The 15,523-nt window shown below is 43.2% G+C and overlaps 1 protein-coding gene across 1 annotated transcript in view; it reads left to right on the top strand.

Annotated features, from left to right (window-relative positions):
- Positions 1-15,523, top strand: part of LOC119734690 — a 62,073-nt gene that overhangs the window by 23,561 nt on the left and 22,989 nt on the right. Inside the window, exons 4-5 of the mRNA XM_038208223.1 lie at positions 446-557; positions 11,124-11,193. Coding sequence (XP_038064151.1) covers positions 446-557; positions 11,124-11,193 — 182 coding nt within the window. The remainder of the gene's footprint in view (positions 1-445; positions 558-11,123; positions 11,194-15,523) is intronic.

Raw genomic sequence — 15,523 nt, 5'->3', positions numbered from 1 at the left:
CAACAACTGCTTCTCTCAACACACACACTCATTAAACATAATCCTGATCCCCATCATGCCCATCCCCAACCTTACCGTCAGCCTTCCTTCCCACCTTTGACAGTGAGCCATGGCGGCTTCACCAATGTTCTAGTTTTTTTTTGGGGGGGGGGGGCTTGCCTGGGGGGGGGGCAAGTGCCGCCCCCCTCGTGACACCCATGTTCGTTACATTTCACGCCCCCCCCTTGGAAAATCTTGAATCTGCTCCTGCAATCATAGCTGCTAGTGCCCTAGCTATTTGTGTGCACTTTTTGTTGAAACATGTTTAAAGAACCCCAAACCAGCACATTCCACATTTGTTTGAAGTACCATATTATTACATTTTTAAATAACTTTGCCAGAAATGCTCCTTTTTCATAGATCACAAGTTCTTCACATTGTATTGTGATTTTTGTTTTGACTGTAGGTACAAGGTTCTAATCAAGAAATAATGCCGGGAAGTCCAGAGCGACCGAGAGATGTATCAGTGGATTCTGCTACAGGGTCTAGGATGGAAGAAACTCCACCGATCTTTTCAGGTAGGCACATACATTGTATCTGTGTAAATGTAACAATATGACCAAGATTTTTCACTATTGCACCATTGCATTGATGGACATTACTATTGAATCTACCGCAGTCATTCACCTTGTTTTGCAGTATGGAGTTGGGATGATTTAGCCGAGCCACAGTTTCTTGATGTGCAGCTTCATTTCATATTTTGTTTTTGAGCATATTGTTGGAAACCTTTCGTCTGTGAAATGAATTCAACCGTTTGAAATATTTGCTACTATGCCAGCCAGTGAATGTTTCACAATGAAAGAAATATTTATTCATAATCATTTGGGTATTTGCTTTTCCCTAATGCTTTTACTCAATAGTAAATGCTTTTGTTTTTTGCTCAAAAACTTCACAGCATTTGCTGGGGTTTACATTAAACAAAGAGGCCAAATCATCAAGTTGCACGCTCATCAGTACAACACTGATTCTGATCCTTAAGATGACCCAATGGGTTGTAGGGCCTATGCATAAATGCTAGTGTTTGCTTTTACGCAATCTACATGTAGTTGGCTAAGAACGGACATATGCCCGTACTCTGTCAGACATAGGTACATGTACACAGGTCAATGCATGTGTTCAGTACTTTATTTTCACTTACTGATAATACACACAGATCTTTGTTATAATCATGACTGAAGCATTTATCAAAAGTGTACTGGAGAAAAGAGATTTGTTGTATTTGTCAGCACATCTAACACCTTCACCGAGATTATCTGCATTGGATACTTGAAAGAAATGTCCAAAGAGTCTATAGGAGGCACCTAGAGCTCAATATGCTGTGTTTGAATATCTGAAGTTAGAGGTTCAAATTCCAGTCAGAGAAAAGGGAGGAAAAAGAACGTTGAGAAAGATAGCAAGGTACAATTGCAAGAGCATTTACCCACTGGCATTTTCACTTCAGTTGGCAAGACTGCCATGTCCAGATCCTGCCATTATGCCAACATGGATAGTTGCCAGCGATCTGGTAGTCAAAAATCTAAATCTTCCTTGGCCAGCTGTCCTTGTTCATATGCTGGAGGTGACCAAACCAATCAAGGCGTCCTGATGAAACAGCTCATCAACAGCTGACAGACCAAGTTGGCACATTAGCTCAGCCATAGGTTTTGTGTCCGAGAGCTTTGCTGAACAAAGCAGTCTGATTATGGCATTATTGTTGCGGGTAAGGTGTTAGATGTCACTAGCAACTACTGACCAGGTTTCACTTGCCTACAGGAGAAAAGAATGCAATCAGACGTTCTAGGCATACCCCCTGACATGTAGGGAGATTCCCTTGTTGGTCAGAACAACTAACACAAAGCGTACAACACTTATTCAAAACCTGGCCCTTCAAGCACCAATCTGCCTGGGCACGGCTCAAATCAGTTGTGTATTTACCTGATACTGCCATACATACAGAGACTCATGACACAGAAACAGAACTTAGTCACCTCATTTTCAAAGGTGAGTTGAGCACTGCAGATAAAGAGATTTGGGGGATATTCAGCAGCAATATAAAGCAAAAGACTAAGTTGCTTCATTGACTGATGACATTCTCATGACCAAGTTGTCAGATGAAAAACTGATAAACAAAAGCTATATTGCAGGCCAAAAAAGAGGAAAAAGTTAAAACAGGTTTATGGGCACTACTGAAACCAGAAACACGTACCCGTAGTCTCAAGTTCATTCAAGTTCAAAAGTGGTCATTTCAGCATTCGTACCTTTACTTCAGTTAACCAACAAATTGTCTTCGTCTTGATCTCGTCTTCCAAATCTTCCTTGGACTCTGCCATGTTGTTGCAATGGAGAGGGGCTCTTGAGAGTGTGTCGGCCACAAATAGGTTCTTACCTTTACTTCAGTTAACCAACAAATTGTCTTACCAAGGACGAAGTGCAATTGGCAATCAACACAATGATTTTTTTATGGATAATGCCAACATGGGACTTATGAGCGTGGAGAAATGCTATCAAGTATATTTTTTGCACCAAAGAAAGACTGCTCATATAGAACAATAAGCATTTGACATACCATATTAAGGTGGAAACTTTGCAGTCAGTTACAATTGTTTGTTGAATCATATAAGGAGTTTTGCAAAAATATGAAAGAGCTACAATACAGGGTGTCTCCCAAAAAGGCAACCCACAAACAAAAGGAATAATATGAGAAAACTATGACAACATGTTAATGACCATTATTATGGTTTTGTCATTGCATCTTGTATAACTGGGTTCTTCTGTTTTGAAAATGGTATGTAGACATTTACTTTTCAACCAGGTTAGTTAAAAGATTGGTGGAAATGGCCTCTGATGATAATACATGAACTTTAGCATGTTGTTGAAATATACCTTTATCGTGATTTTTGGATACAGGGCAATGTCATGTGGTGGGCTGCTAGATAATAATAATACTCATGTTCTTGCAACTTATTAAAGCTCAATAGATCTAGAATGTCCGTGTCTCGTTCGGATTGGAGCTGGGAATTTTGTACCTGGGTCCATCAGAGCCGATTCCAGCACTCGACCGGTTCCACTCTACAAGTAGTTGTGCAACAGTTGTTGTCGCAGGCTCAGAGGTATCACAGTGAGGTCACCCATATGTGAGAATACCACCTACTAGGCTGATCTTGTCCAGGTCATCCTAGAACCGTATAAACTGTGGGTCAACATCTTTCTGGTACTCTTTGTCGAAAGAGATGACTCCACCCAGGGTACGGTCATTTCAACCAGCTTCACATCAGATGCGGGCCACTAGGATGTGATCAGGTGGGCTTCGATCTCCTCTTCCAAATCTTCCTTGGACTCTGCCGTGTTGTTGCGATGGAGAGGGGCTCTTGAGAGTGTGTCGGCCACAAATAGGTTCTTACCTGGGGTGTACTGCACTCGGCGTAGGTCATAGCTGGTTTCTGCGGCTATTTCAACCAGCTTCACATCAGATGCGGGCCACTGGGATGTGATCAGGTGTACATGGGCTGTCTTCCAAATATTCCTTGGACTCTGCCGTGTTGTTGCGATGGAGAGGAGCTCTCGACAGATCAGTATTGTAGGACTCGAGTCCAGGACTCGGACTCCAGTCGGACTTGAGTCACATTTTTCGTGACTCGGACTCGACTCGAGTCACATTGGAATATGACTTGGACTCGAATTCGACCATGATGACCCATGACTCGAGTCACATATTTCATCAAAAGAAAAAACATAAAGTAGGGATGGGAAAGAATCATTGAGGAATAATGTTTGGATGATAAAACATGGAGGGAAGGGATGGAAGAGGTTTTTTTAGGGATGGGAATTAAAAGGAAAACACATTTTTTTTTTTTTTTTTTTAAATTTAGGCCCTCCTCAAGAGAACATGAAGCTAGTAGAAAAACCACAGCTAAAGTTAATAAATTATGAGCAGGGGGCATGTTAAAAGAGCAAATTATGGACAGTTAATTTAAAAGATTGGCTAGATGGAGCTAACACAGCAGAAGCGGGTAGTGAGTTCCAAAGCCTTGCATAGGATGCTGTAAATGACCTCAGATGTTGTGAGGTACGTGATTTTGGAATGACGACTGTATATTGATGGGATGCAGATGACTGCCTGGTAGAACAGCGTGCTGTGAGTGGAGGTAGTTTGAGTCTGTCAAGAGGATGAGGCAGAGGAGAGCACTGCATTTTCCTGAAGACTGTTAGACCAGCAACTTGCCTACGATGACTTAGAGGCTGAATACCTAGTTCTGCATGAAGAGTTGGTGGAATGGAAGCTATGGCTTTCTTTTGAAGTCTGTCAAGGATCCCCAGTTTTGATTTAGCTGCCGTACCCCAGATTGGACTGCAATATTCCAATTTAGGTCTAATGAAGGATTTGTAGATGGTAGCAGTAGTTTTGCTGTCCAGGTTATTCCATTTTGCTTTCCGCATCATCCCTAGTTTTCTACTAGAGGCTAGGGCCAGGTTGCTAATATGTTGAGTTCAGGAGAGTTTAGCATTCAATGTCACTCCCAAAATTTTGATTGAGTCCAAGTTGTGTAGTGGCTGCCCAAGAAAATTTAGTTGAGGATGCTGTGGGTCTGTAGATCTTGATCGTGAAATGATGATCGACTGGGTTTTAGATGCATTGAACTTAAGTTTCCAGTTCTCTGCCCATGGTGCTAGCTTGTTCAGATCTCGTTGAAGTGATGCTGCACATTGTGTTCTCTGCCCTGGAGATGTGATTGTGGAGAATAGTGTGCAGTCATCTGCATAGCTAAACATGGTGTTTTCAAGGTTTTCAGTGATGTCAATGGTGAAGATGAGGAAAAGAGTAGGACCCAGCACACTGCCCTGGGGTACTCCAGACGTAATGGGTGATTTGCGTGAAGTTTGACCTCCAACTGTTACCTGCTGAAATCTGTTGCTTAGGTATGACTTGAACCAGCAGAGCAGGTTGCCAGTGATGCCACAGTTCTTTAATTTAGCAAGAAGTCCTGTGTGCCACACCCGATCAAATGCTGCAGGCAAATCAAGTGCGATGAGGCGAGACTCATACCCTTTATCGAGGTTATTCAGAATTTGTTGCGTGATAAGAAGAAGAGCATCATTTGTAGATCTTTTGGGGAGAAAGCCAAACTGCAGATTGGGTCATAGGTTGTTTGCACAACAGTGTGTGAGAAGAGCATGATTTAAGACTCTTTCCATGACTTTGGAGACAACTGGAAGGAGTGCTATCGGCCTATAGTTTTTAGGGTCACTTGATGAGCCAGCTTTGGGAACAGACGTTACATTTGCAAACTACCAGGCTGATGGAACAGTGCCACTGTCAAGAGATTTGCAAAACAAACGAGTCAGGGAAACAGCTAGTTCGGGAGCTCCAAACTTGAGCACAATTGGAGGGATGTTGTCCAGACCGCTAGCCTTATTTGTGTCAAGGTTACAGAGTTCCTTTAGTATGACCTTAGTTGAGAAAGTGATGTTGTTGAGTTCAACGTTTGTTGAAGAGTGCAAGCTAGGAGTCGTTTCATTTACTGGGTTGAGCTGTTTACCTATACAAGTTTAATTAAGCAATTCAGCTTAAGCTTTATCATCAGTTATTGGCCGATTGTTCACAAAGAGAGTCGGTACACTGGATGAATGATTTAAGTTAAGTGATGATTTCAGCGTGCTCCACCACTGCTTGGAAGATTTATTCCCATCATCAAGCGAGGCTCTCAGTTTCTCGCTAGACCTCTTTTGAGCCCGTCTGTATGTGTACTGGCAGTGGTTTCTTGCGTGTTTGTACTCATTCCAGGTGTTTCTATCGTGGGATTTGTGCCATTTATTCCAAAGATTAACCTTCTCATTTAAGGCATCCTTACAGCTCTTATCAAACCAAGTACGTGTGTCGGCTCTAGTTGAAATGATACGTTTTGGTATGCAGAGGTCCATAGCTTCTTTGATTTCATTTTCAAAGTGTGACCAGCATTCATCAATACTGACTAGGTGCAGGTAATTGGACCATTCAGCAGTGGACATTTGCTCACGGAAGAGATCCCAGTCAGCATGCTTGTACATCCAGATGTTTTTTTTGATCGGCTTTTGTCTATAGACAGCAAGATTGTTGAATGTTACATACAAAGAGGAGTGGTCAGAATTGCCAATAGGGCAATCAATCCTGGTGATGATATTCTCAGGTAAGTCAGTCAGTATTAGATCAAGGACATTCCCACTATCATGGGTGGCTCCTTGTACAACTTGGCTTAGACCGCTGGTAACACAGAACTCCAGAAGCTGCTCTCCATGTCTATCAGTAGGTAATGAACTTTGAAGGAATTCTTTGTGGTGCGCATTGAAATCCCCTGTAATGATGAAGGAAGATTGCACCTCACTTTCTTGGACTTTTGTAATTGAATTGTAGATACACTCATATAAGGTATCATCAGCTGATGGGGGGCGGTACACAGAAGAGACAAAGATATGCTGATGCCGTGCGTGGTACTCAAGCCATAGTATCTCATGGCACTTGCACTCAAGATCAGATCTACGACGACAGGGGAGATTATCCTTGATGTATGCGGCGACACCACCTCCAAAGGTAGACCTGTCTTTTCTATGAAGTGTGTAGCCTGTTATACTACACTCGCCATCAGGACAAGTACTTGACAGGAAGGTTTCTTGGAGTGTGGTGATGCAAGGCTTCAGTTTAGCTACTTTCTGCCGTAGTTCTTCCAGGTTACTCCTTATGCCTCTGATGTTCGCATTAATTAAACCAACTTTAGTTGATTTGTAGTTTCTCCTCATGGATGGATCAACCTCTTCACTCCCATTTGGGTTTAATGAAGCGGCGTCATTTACTCTTCCATGAGAGGTCACACACGGAGAAACTGGATTGTTTTTGGTTGTCTCATTTATTACATTCGTAGCATGGTAAATACTGGGTCAGGGGGCAGCCAACCCCAAGACCAAGGTTCTGGCAGAATCGGCTCCTAACACTGATAGAGAACGTACGAGTCCCAATAACAATACTGACGATGCCGACTGAGGTGCTCATTTAAGAGGCCAGACGAGATGATAAATACCATTTCTTCCCCAAGGAGAGATGAACAGTAGCTCAACTTAGAGCCGGGACTGCCATTGTTGTCTACCATGAAGATCATCCAATACCAGTCTAAAGTCTAGTGCTGTTCACCACTAGACTTGGGGCAATGAAAGTGGAGTGGATCCCAAAATACCCAGCTCCGCCAGCAATAGTCAGCTAACTTGACCAAATGCTGCCAGACGTTGTTCATAACAGTTGAATCATCCGAGCTGCCAGCCAGTCACCATGACAGTAGAAACAATAACCACTGCCGTGATGACTTCAAAGACGTTGCTGCCAGGCGCGGTTCTACGGGGGGGGGGGGGGGGGGGGGGGGGGGGGGGGGGGGGGGGGGGCTAGGGAGGGCTGTAGCCCCCCAAAATTGTGTCTAGCCCCCCCAAAATAAATTCCTTAAAAAAAAAATTGCCTTAGCAAAAAGAAGGATTGCATGTGATGTACATGTGAACGGTCTCCCCCTAAAGAAGAAATAGCCGTGACAAGGGTGCATTAGTTAATATAGTGCAAGGGCGGATCCAGGAGGGGGGGGGGGGCAAAGGGGGCCATGGCCCCCCCCCCAAAAAAACGAAACCAATTATCTTTTTTTTTATGTGACATCGCAATTAAGGCAGGCAATGAGTACACCACCATCTTTTCCTCAAAAAACAATTGGTTAAAGTGGTCAGAAATTGCCTCAGATCGCACCACAGAGCATCTAGAATCCAAAAATTGTTCGGGGCCCTTCAGCGGGCCCCGAACCCCACGCCGTAATTTTTTGGACCCACTTTTTGGGGGGACCAAATTTTTTTTGGGCCCCCCACAAAAAAATTGTGTTCTGGATCCGCCCTTGCTATAGTGTGAATGATTTTAGGATTTTATTGGTGCTCCCCATTGAAAATATGGCATGAGCCCCCCCCCCCCCCCCACCACCACCACCTATTGATTTTCGGAGGCCTAAGTGTCTGGAAAAAATAACCGGTCAACATTTCAGCACGCTTCCCTGAAAAAAAATTCTGGATTCACCGTGCTAGCCCCCCAAAAATATTGGCTCTAGAACCGCGCCTGGTTGCTGCACCATCTTTGCCCGTAACCCTGGGAAGGGACCCATGTCAGGTGCTACCAACCGGGCCAGTTGGACTTGAGGCTCACGTTAAAGGGGCAGGGACGACCACACCCTGAGGTAGAATCTTTAATAAATACTACCCCGCTACCACACAAGTCCTTCTGGTTGACATTTTGGGTCTAAACAGCATGTACACGCACAAGATAAACTGTATACACTGGGATTTACTTTAAAGGCAGAATGGATGATTGAAAAATAATTTTTAAAATTGATTAGTTTGGTGAACAACTATAAAGAACAAGTAACCCGTGACTCAGACGCGAGGCTTGTGACTCGAGACTCGGACTCGAGGCTTGTGACTCAAGACTCGGACTCGAGGCTTGTGACTCAAGACTCGAGCTCAGACTCGACGTTGGTGACTCGATTACAACACTGCCAAGGGTGTACTCTGCATCGCAGTTGTACTTCATCAGTCTCATCAGTAGTTGGTAACGCAGGGGGCATCACACAAGTCCTTCTGGTTGATGTGTTGAGCATCACTCGTAGACCCTGGAGATAGTTGTAGAAATGCTCGCATGACCAGACAGCAGCCAGTAGCTCCTTTTTGATCCATGCCTAACATTGTTTTGCATGTGTCAGGCTTCGAGAGCAATATGCTACTGGCCTCCATGCAGGACTCGTTTTCCTAAGGATGTGACCACCAATGTCGTAACTGTATGCTGGCGTCGGGCACTGACCATTGTGGGTCGTAGTATGCAAGCGTTTTGGGCTGTTGTAAGTAGAGTCTTGAGTTGTTGCCACGCAGTGCTTTGTGCTGGGCCCCAAGTCCACTCTGTGTCATCTTTCATCAGGTCATTTAGCGATGCGGCTACAGAGTCTGAATGGGGTATGAAGCGAGAAAGCCAGTTGACCATACCTATCAGACGTTTACATTCCTCCTTCGTTGTAGGTGGCAACATTTGCAGGATCGTGTCTACTTTGGCAGGGTCAGGATGAATTCCTTCCTTACCAAGATCGATGGCCGAGGAAATTCACCTGTACTTGTGCAATTTTGCAAGTGTCCTTGTTTACCCTCAACCCAGCTCCTTGGAGTATTTTGAGAACATGATGGACATGTGACATGGCCAAGTTTTGTAGTGCAACTGCATAGCGACGGAGTCATCGGTGTGTTGATCGCGTTTGTAAAATTTGAACTGCTCTGCTACAACTAGACGCTTCGGGCCATAGTGAGACACCAGCATATCACATAGTTCTTTGTAGCTCTTCTGTGACACTGGAGTTGGTTTAGCTAGGATTTTTACAGTCTTGTAGACAGTGGAACCAATATCAAAACTGCCGGTTGTTTCGCCGCAGGGATGTCATGATGCTTGATGATGATGTCAGGATGATGGGAGGTCTAGATGCTCGGTATAGTTGCGAATGTCTTCAATATGGTCACATGTGTCCAGACGGCTGACGAGCAGAGTGGCGGAAACCGCCCTCAACGATCGGGACTGGGCCATCGATCGCGGTGTCTGTCATGTTGGTGGATTCCTGTGTGTGAAACTCATGTCTTCGGACATTAGTTGTATTGTTAATGTCACTTTTTGATGTAAAAAGTGGAATGCAAATTAATGGCTATTCTATTCTGAGTCGACCACTGCTGCCACCATTTTATAATACTGGGTTTAGGTTGATGAGAATTGATAAAGAATTGTACAGACTCATCACTTGGGGTTCGCCATGCGGGCCGCCATGTTGCACATGATTTATTCATAGATGCATGTACATGCAGAATGTGCAGTTCATGACACAATACGCAGTGTGCAAGGCATTGTTATAACAGTATACATGCATTAAAATACAGCGCAAACAGCGACCTCATGCGGCCACTATTTTATGGAAATCATTTGGTCAATGAGACATGACCTACCTGGAATGTGGATTGATGTTTCGGGGAATTCAAGCTATCCACCTGTTCATAAGAAGTGTTAATCTGCTGTAAATTTGTGAGAGTTGCTCGTTCATCGCACACACTATTTATGCCGCCATGTTTGTTGGTATTAAATGCCTCGTTTTGATTTCCAAGATGGCATACCCTGAGAAAGGTCTATTTGATACCACACATGGGGTCATGGTGCTTGTAAATTTGAAGATTAGTAAATTTTGTTATTTTTCAGCCATGTCCACATTCTGATGGTATTGCTCATTAAACACTTGCAGGGAAGATCTTTTTGTAAATACGACGTGAAAAGTATTAGTAGAAGCATCATTTTCAATTTATAGGCTGCCCAAGATAGTATGCAATACATGCAAGCTCCATCTTAATCTTGTTCCCCTCCAACCCTGTACCTCCTCTCCTACCCTATACTTTCTCAGTTAAAGGCTCACCCGAGGAAGGGGATCCTCCAGGCTGAAAGCAGAGCACTAACTAACCAAAACATGGAATATTCAAGACAAATAAGTTCCCATTTTGGAAACTTTGTTTATGAGCCACCCATGTCTCTCCTTCAGGTGGCAGGCATTGTGGGTGCACCTTCCCTACATTTGGCCACTCATGTTCTCCAAGCAGAGTTTCCTTGAGATGTAGCAAATGTCATGAAACAGTACCGGTACAGCAGCTGCACAATCTGTTTTCAACCATTTTTTTGTATCAATGTTGATAAGTTGAAGAGGCAGGCTCTCAGTAAGTTAGTCCAAGTTTCAATTTGTTTGTTGTTATACTCGCTGATATGGTATCCCTGTGTGGTATATCCTATCAAGGAGTTTGCACCGTATGTTACAGATGTACCATACATTGTTGGGGAAGTTACAGACTCTGTGAATTGTGTCCACTTCAAATGTTGTCTGCTTCAAACTACTATTAGGGAACCTTCAATGTGTGACACAGAACAGAGTTCTTAAAAGAACTTGAAAGTGAGGAAATACTCCTGTGTGCCTGTTTTTGGAACACAAATTGAGTACAAGTGATACTTGTTTCATTGTCAACGGTTTTAATTTAAACTCTTTTTTTTCCAGATTTGAGCCAATTGTCTGAATCAAGAGACAGTACACAACCAAGCTTTCAAATAGAACACACCACAGGAAGGTAAAACAAGTTTTTAATCTGCTTAATATTTGATCAAACCTCTTGTTCTTTACAACAAAATATGTGCAAATGCAAAGAACCAACATTGTCTTTTTGTTTAGTTTGGTATGGCAAGGTAACTGTCCTCCAGTGATGTACACGTACTGTGTATAGTACTGGTAGTATGATTGGGTCCAGGTCAAATGAAATGTTACAATTTCATTCAGCAAAGTTCACAAGTGACAAGGAGAAGATTGACTTTATCCCTGAACAAAGTTACCTTACTGCAATGCTTAACCAGCCTCACCTTACACTAGCATGTGGAAAAGATGTGGGCCTAATCTACAGTATTGTAATGTTCACCGAGCGGTCTGGGGTCAACAAGATAGTTGGGTTCTTTAAGGATTATGAACTAGATCCCGGTTACACCCTGTTATTTGCAGTACCAACGTAGTTTTCACAGCTTTCCCACAAAACGTGTCTGCCCCAAAAGCATTCCTCGGCTTCCCGCCAAAATGTAACATAACCACAAACATTGCGGGCGCTGCGCTAGCTCCAGTGCGACGCTCAATTCCATTACATTATCCCTGCTTTAACAGGGATGTGTCCTCGCATCTGCTTTTCTTTTCAAAATTTTGAACTTAACAAGTTTCTTTTCTTAACCAGAAATTCAAACGGTTACAAAAATCTTAAGCAAAACTTCTGAACATTTATATGAACATGATAACTTTTCTCATAACAAAACAACAGTTATAAAAAGTTTCAAATGTGATCTCTCCAGTCCGTGACGCATCGGTGTTCTTTAGTTTTGGGCACTGTCGTTTTATGTGGCCATACTTCTGACATTCATAACACTTGGGTCCGTATGTATTTTTCTGATTGGAACCCATCGAGCCAGTCCCACATGTCTGGATCTGTTTCTTCATTACCTCCAACTGTTCAGCTATTTTCTTAAGCCGATTTTGTATTTCGGGTCTTCCTTGTTTTGTCTCTGTTGCCAAGTCCTCAATTGTATGCGTGACTTGAACGTTGCGTACCTGTTTCAGATTAGCCAGCCTGCTTTCCTTTTCCACCCCTAGCAATGCCTCTAGTTCAACTGAAGCGGCCACGGCTTCGTCCAATGTTGATGTTTGCATTTGAATAACCCTTGTTCTTAATTCACTGTCATTTCTATGAAATGGTCTTTTCCCAAGCGATCCCGGCTATCGGTTGGTAGATCAACGTACACCTTGTCAACTAGCCTCCTTATATCTTCGGCCATTTCCACCAGGCTTTCCAATGACTTTTGTGCTGGTTTCTTAACTGCACTCTATGCAGCTCCTTCCTTCCGGTTGGATCAGTCAGTTGCCGTGTCACGCGTAGCTCCTCTATTTTCTCATCCACACAACTGATAGCAACGCGAGGCCAGCGAACGATGGCCGTAAAAAGGGCTTCAGAAAATTCGCAATTTTCATGGCAAACCGTAACCGATCCAAACAAACAAAGTTGTTTTAGGTACGGTAGTTAAAGACCTACTTCAATCTATCAAGGTTTTTTTCTCAAAAAAAGAAAGAAAGAATTTCAATGCATTTTGACGATATTATTTCACGGACAAATCGACTAAAAATTCGGTCATGAAATTTCCGGGTTTTTTCGAGGATTACAAAAGTCTCCCAAATGTTCAGGTAATCAAATGAAAGAGTGAACCTTCATCTACAAAAAATCTTGTGAACGTGATCTCGTTAATATTTTAAGAATTCGATGTACACCTAATGTTCCCAACAACTTCCATTTTTCACAACGTGAAAAGATTGTCGCTATTGTAAAGCATAGAGCGAGGAACCCAAACATGGTGTGACCTTGTGACCCATAAGCCTACTGATTGGTCGAGCTCGAGTATGGGCATGCTTAATACTCATAAGTCATTCATTGCGCGTCGCACGTGCTATTCACAATGTTTTCAGGCCAACATACATTTTGTTAGTTGGCGTACTGACATTCGTTTACACGCATACATGTGATTGCAAATCATGAAATCTTGCAAATGTCTTCATTTTTCAACCGGCGATTTGGACCAAACATTAGAAGTCTCCTACACGTTTTTTACATGAAAATGAAGTGTATACTTTCCTCTATCTACTAAGCCTTGCCATTTGTTTCGGCCTTTTTTAAGAATCGAATGTACACCTAAAAACTATAGGCCCTTGATTTTGTTGATAAAAAATATGATTTTGTTTGACAGGCCATAACAACACTTTATATTTGTCAAAAGCAGTTATTTTTGTTATCAAAATAAAGCACACGATTTCAACTATTCACTTATTTTATAGCCATCTTGGCCAAACAGTGCATGTATCTAAGCACTTTTTTGTGTTTTTCTGTAGTCTCGAATAAATCTCGTAAAATCTCACGTACGCTTTTGGGCCATGCATGCTTGACCTCAGGACGAGAAACTGAGGTCAAACAGGGCTGTGTGTGTGACACTGCTACTGACTGGATCAAACCGTACCTCCAACGCCTGGACTAATTTATTGTAGTTCTTCTTCTTCTCTGTAGATGCTTCTTTTGGCAGGCTTCCCAGAACTTGTTGTGCTGTGTCCGTCAGCAGAACTGCTAGGCACTGCAATTTCCCGCTGTTGTCCCAGCCATTAATTCTGGCACACATCTAAAAGTGCATGATGTACGAAGTCTACTGGTTTATTCCATCATATCTGTCCGGTTTAATCACAGGTCTCTCCTTCGTGTCCTCAGTTGGTCAGTTTGGTGACCATCAGCACCCGTGGACTCCTTTGAGTTTTCTGCTGTCAGTGCCGTTTCTGGCTCGCACGCTACGGTTGTAGATATATTCTGGTGTTGAATGCTGTGCGCCAACCTTGGTGCAACAGGGGATAAGGTGAATGTTTCCCCTAACTCATATGAGCCATTTAATTTCCGGTAGTTTCTGGTGGTTGAACTGGGGTGCCGACAACAGCCTGTCTAGGAGCATGTACAGCCGTAGCAACAACATGCCTGCTTGACACATCATTAGAATCTCCAGGCGGTAATGTAATTCTTGGCGAGGCTGGTTCATTTCCCATTTGCGGTACAATCACTGGGATGGCCAGTTGTTCTCCAACCGGTACTGCAACTGCTGGAGTGGCCCGTTGTGCTCTAACCAGTACTGCAACCAACAGTGTGGCCGGTTGTTCTCCAACCGGTACTGCAACCACCGGTGCGCCCGGTTGTTCTCTCACCGGTACCGCAACCACCGGAGCAGCTGGTTTTATCCACCCGGTACTGCACCCATTGGAGCGGCCGGTTGGTCTCCAAGTGGCACTGCCTTTCCGGTTGCAGTAGGATGTTTAATAAATGCCGGTGTTATTTCACGTCCGAATGGCTGTTTTCTCTGGTTGCCGGCTTGGTCCGGACTTTCTCTGGTTGCCGGCTTGGTCCGGACTTTCGCTGCTGTTTCTCTCGGAGAAAAAGGTTGTTGGGCTCCCCTGGCCACAGAAGCAATTCCTCCATGCCTTGCACTCACTAAGCAGCTTCGGACAAAGTAGCTGCTGAGATTTCTTGACAGACCTTCAATTTCCCTGCTCTCAAGTCTCAAGTATTCTTCCTCTAATTTCTGTTTCAGTTCAACAGTTGACAACTGGCAGCAACTGGGATCGCTTTCAGCCATGGCTATACTTTGGTCATGTTATGTTTAAGGTGTATAAATGGGTTATAAATCCAGTACTGAGAGAGAGCAATTCAGATTCGAGGTAACACTTTATTTGTACAATTCCAACATGGCACAGCCCACACTTTTCGACTGCACAGGGTACTGTGCAAATAGACTGTGAATGCAACATTCTCCCCTCTCAAAAAAATACGGAAACTGTATGAGTATGTTTAAGATTATAAGGATTTTGTGAAAATTATACTCTTGCTTTTGCAAATTTTAAGTTACTGCGCTACTTCAAAGTTGAAAACCATGTATTTGCGTCTGCATTTTTTCTTGAATTTTGTTTTTGAAAAGGATTATATTGACTTAGTTTGTAAACTGTTCCAATGATGTGTTGGGGCAATTTTGCTCCGAGGACTAATGTGAGTGCGGAGTGCGAATGTCTTACGGTGTGGGATCCGGGGCCCGCTTAAGGGCCTCGGGAAATGTTGGATTCTAGAGGGGATTCGTGGCCCCTTTCCCCTAGTTCTGCGTTATTTTGAGCAAAATGTTTCAAAATTATGAGGATTTTTTTCACTGGTTTAAAATATACTCTTGCTTTAACTAATGTTAAGTTTCTTCTGTACTTCAGTTGATAACCATGTATTTTCGTCTGCATATTTTCTTGCATTTTATTTTTGAAAAGGAATGGTATTGACTTAGTTTGTGAACTATTGCAAAGATGCG

This window comes from Patiria miniata, unplaced genomic scaffold (assembly GCF_015706575.1).
Source record: "Patiria miniata isolate m_02_andy unplaced genomic scaffold, ASM1570657v1 HiC_scaffold_10, whole genome shotgun sequence".
NCBI lineage: Eukaryota > Metazoa > Echinodermata > Asteroidea > Valvatida > Asterinidae > Patiria > Patiria miniata.
This window is presented reverse-complemented; position numbering and strand designations above follow the sequence as displayed.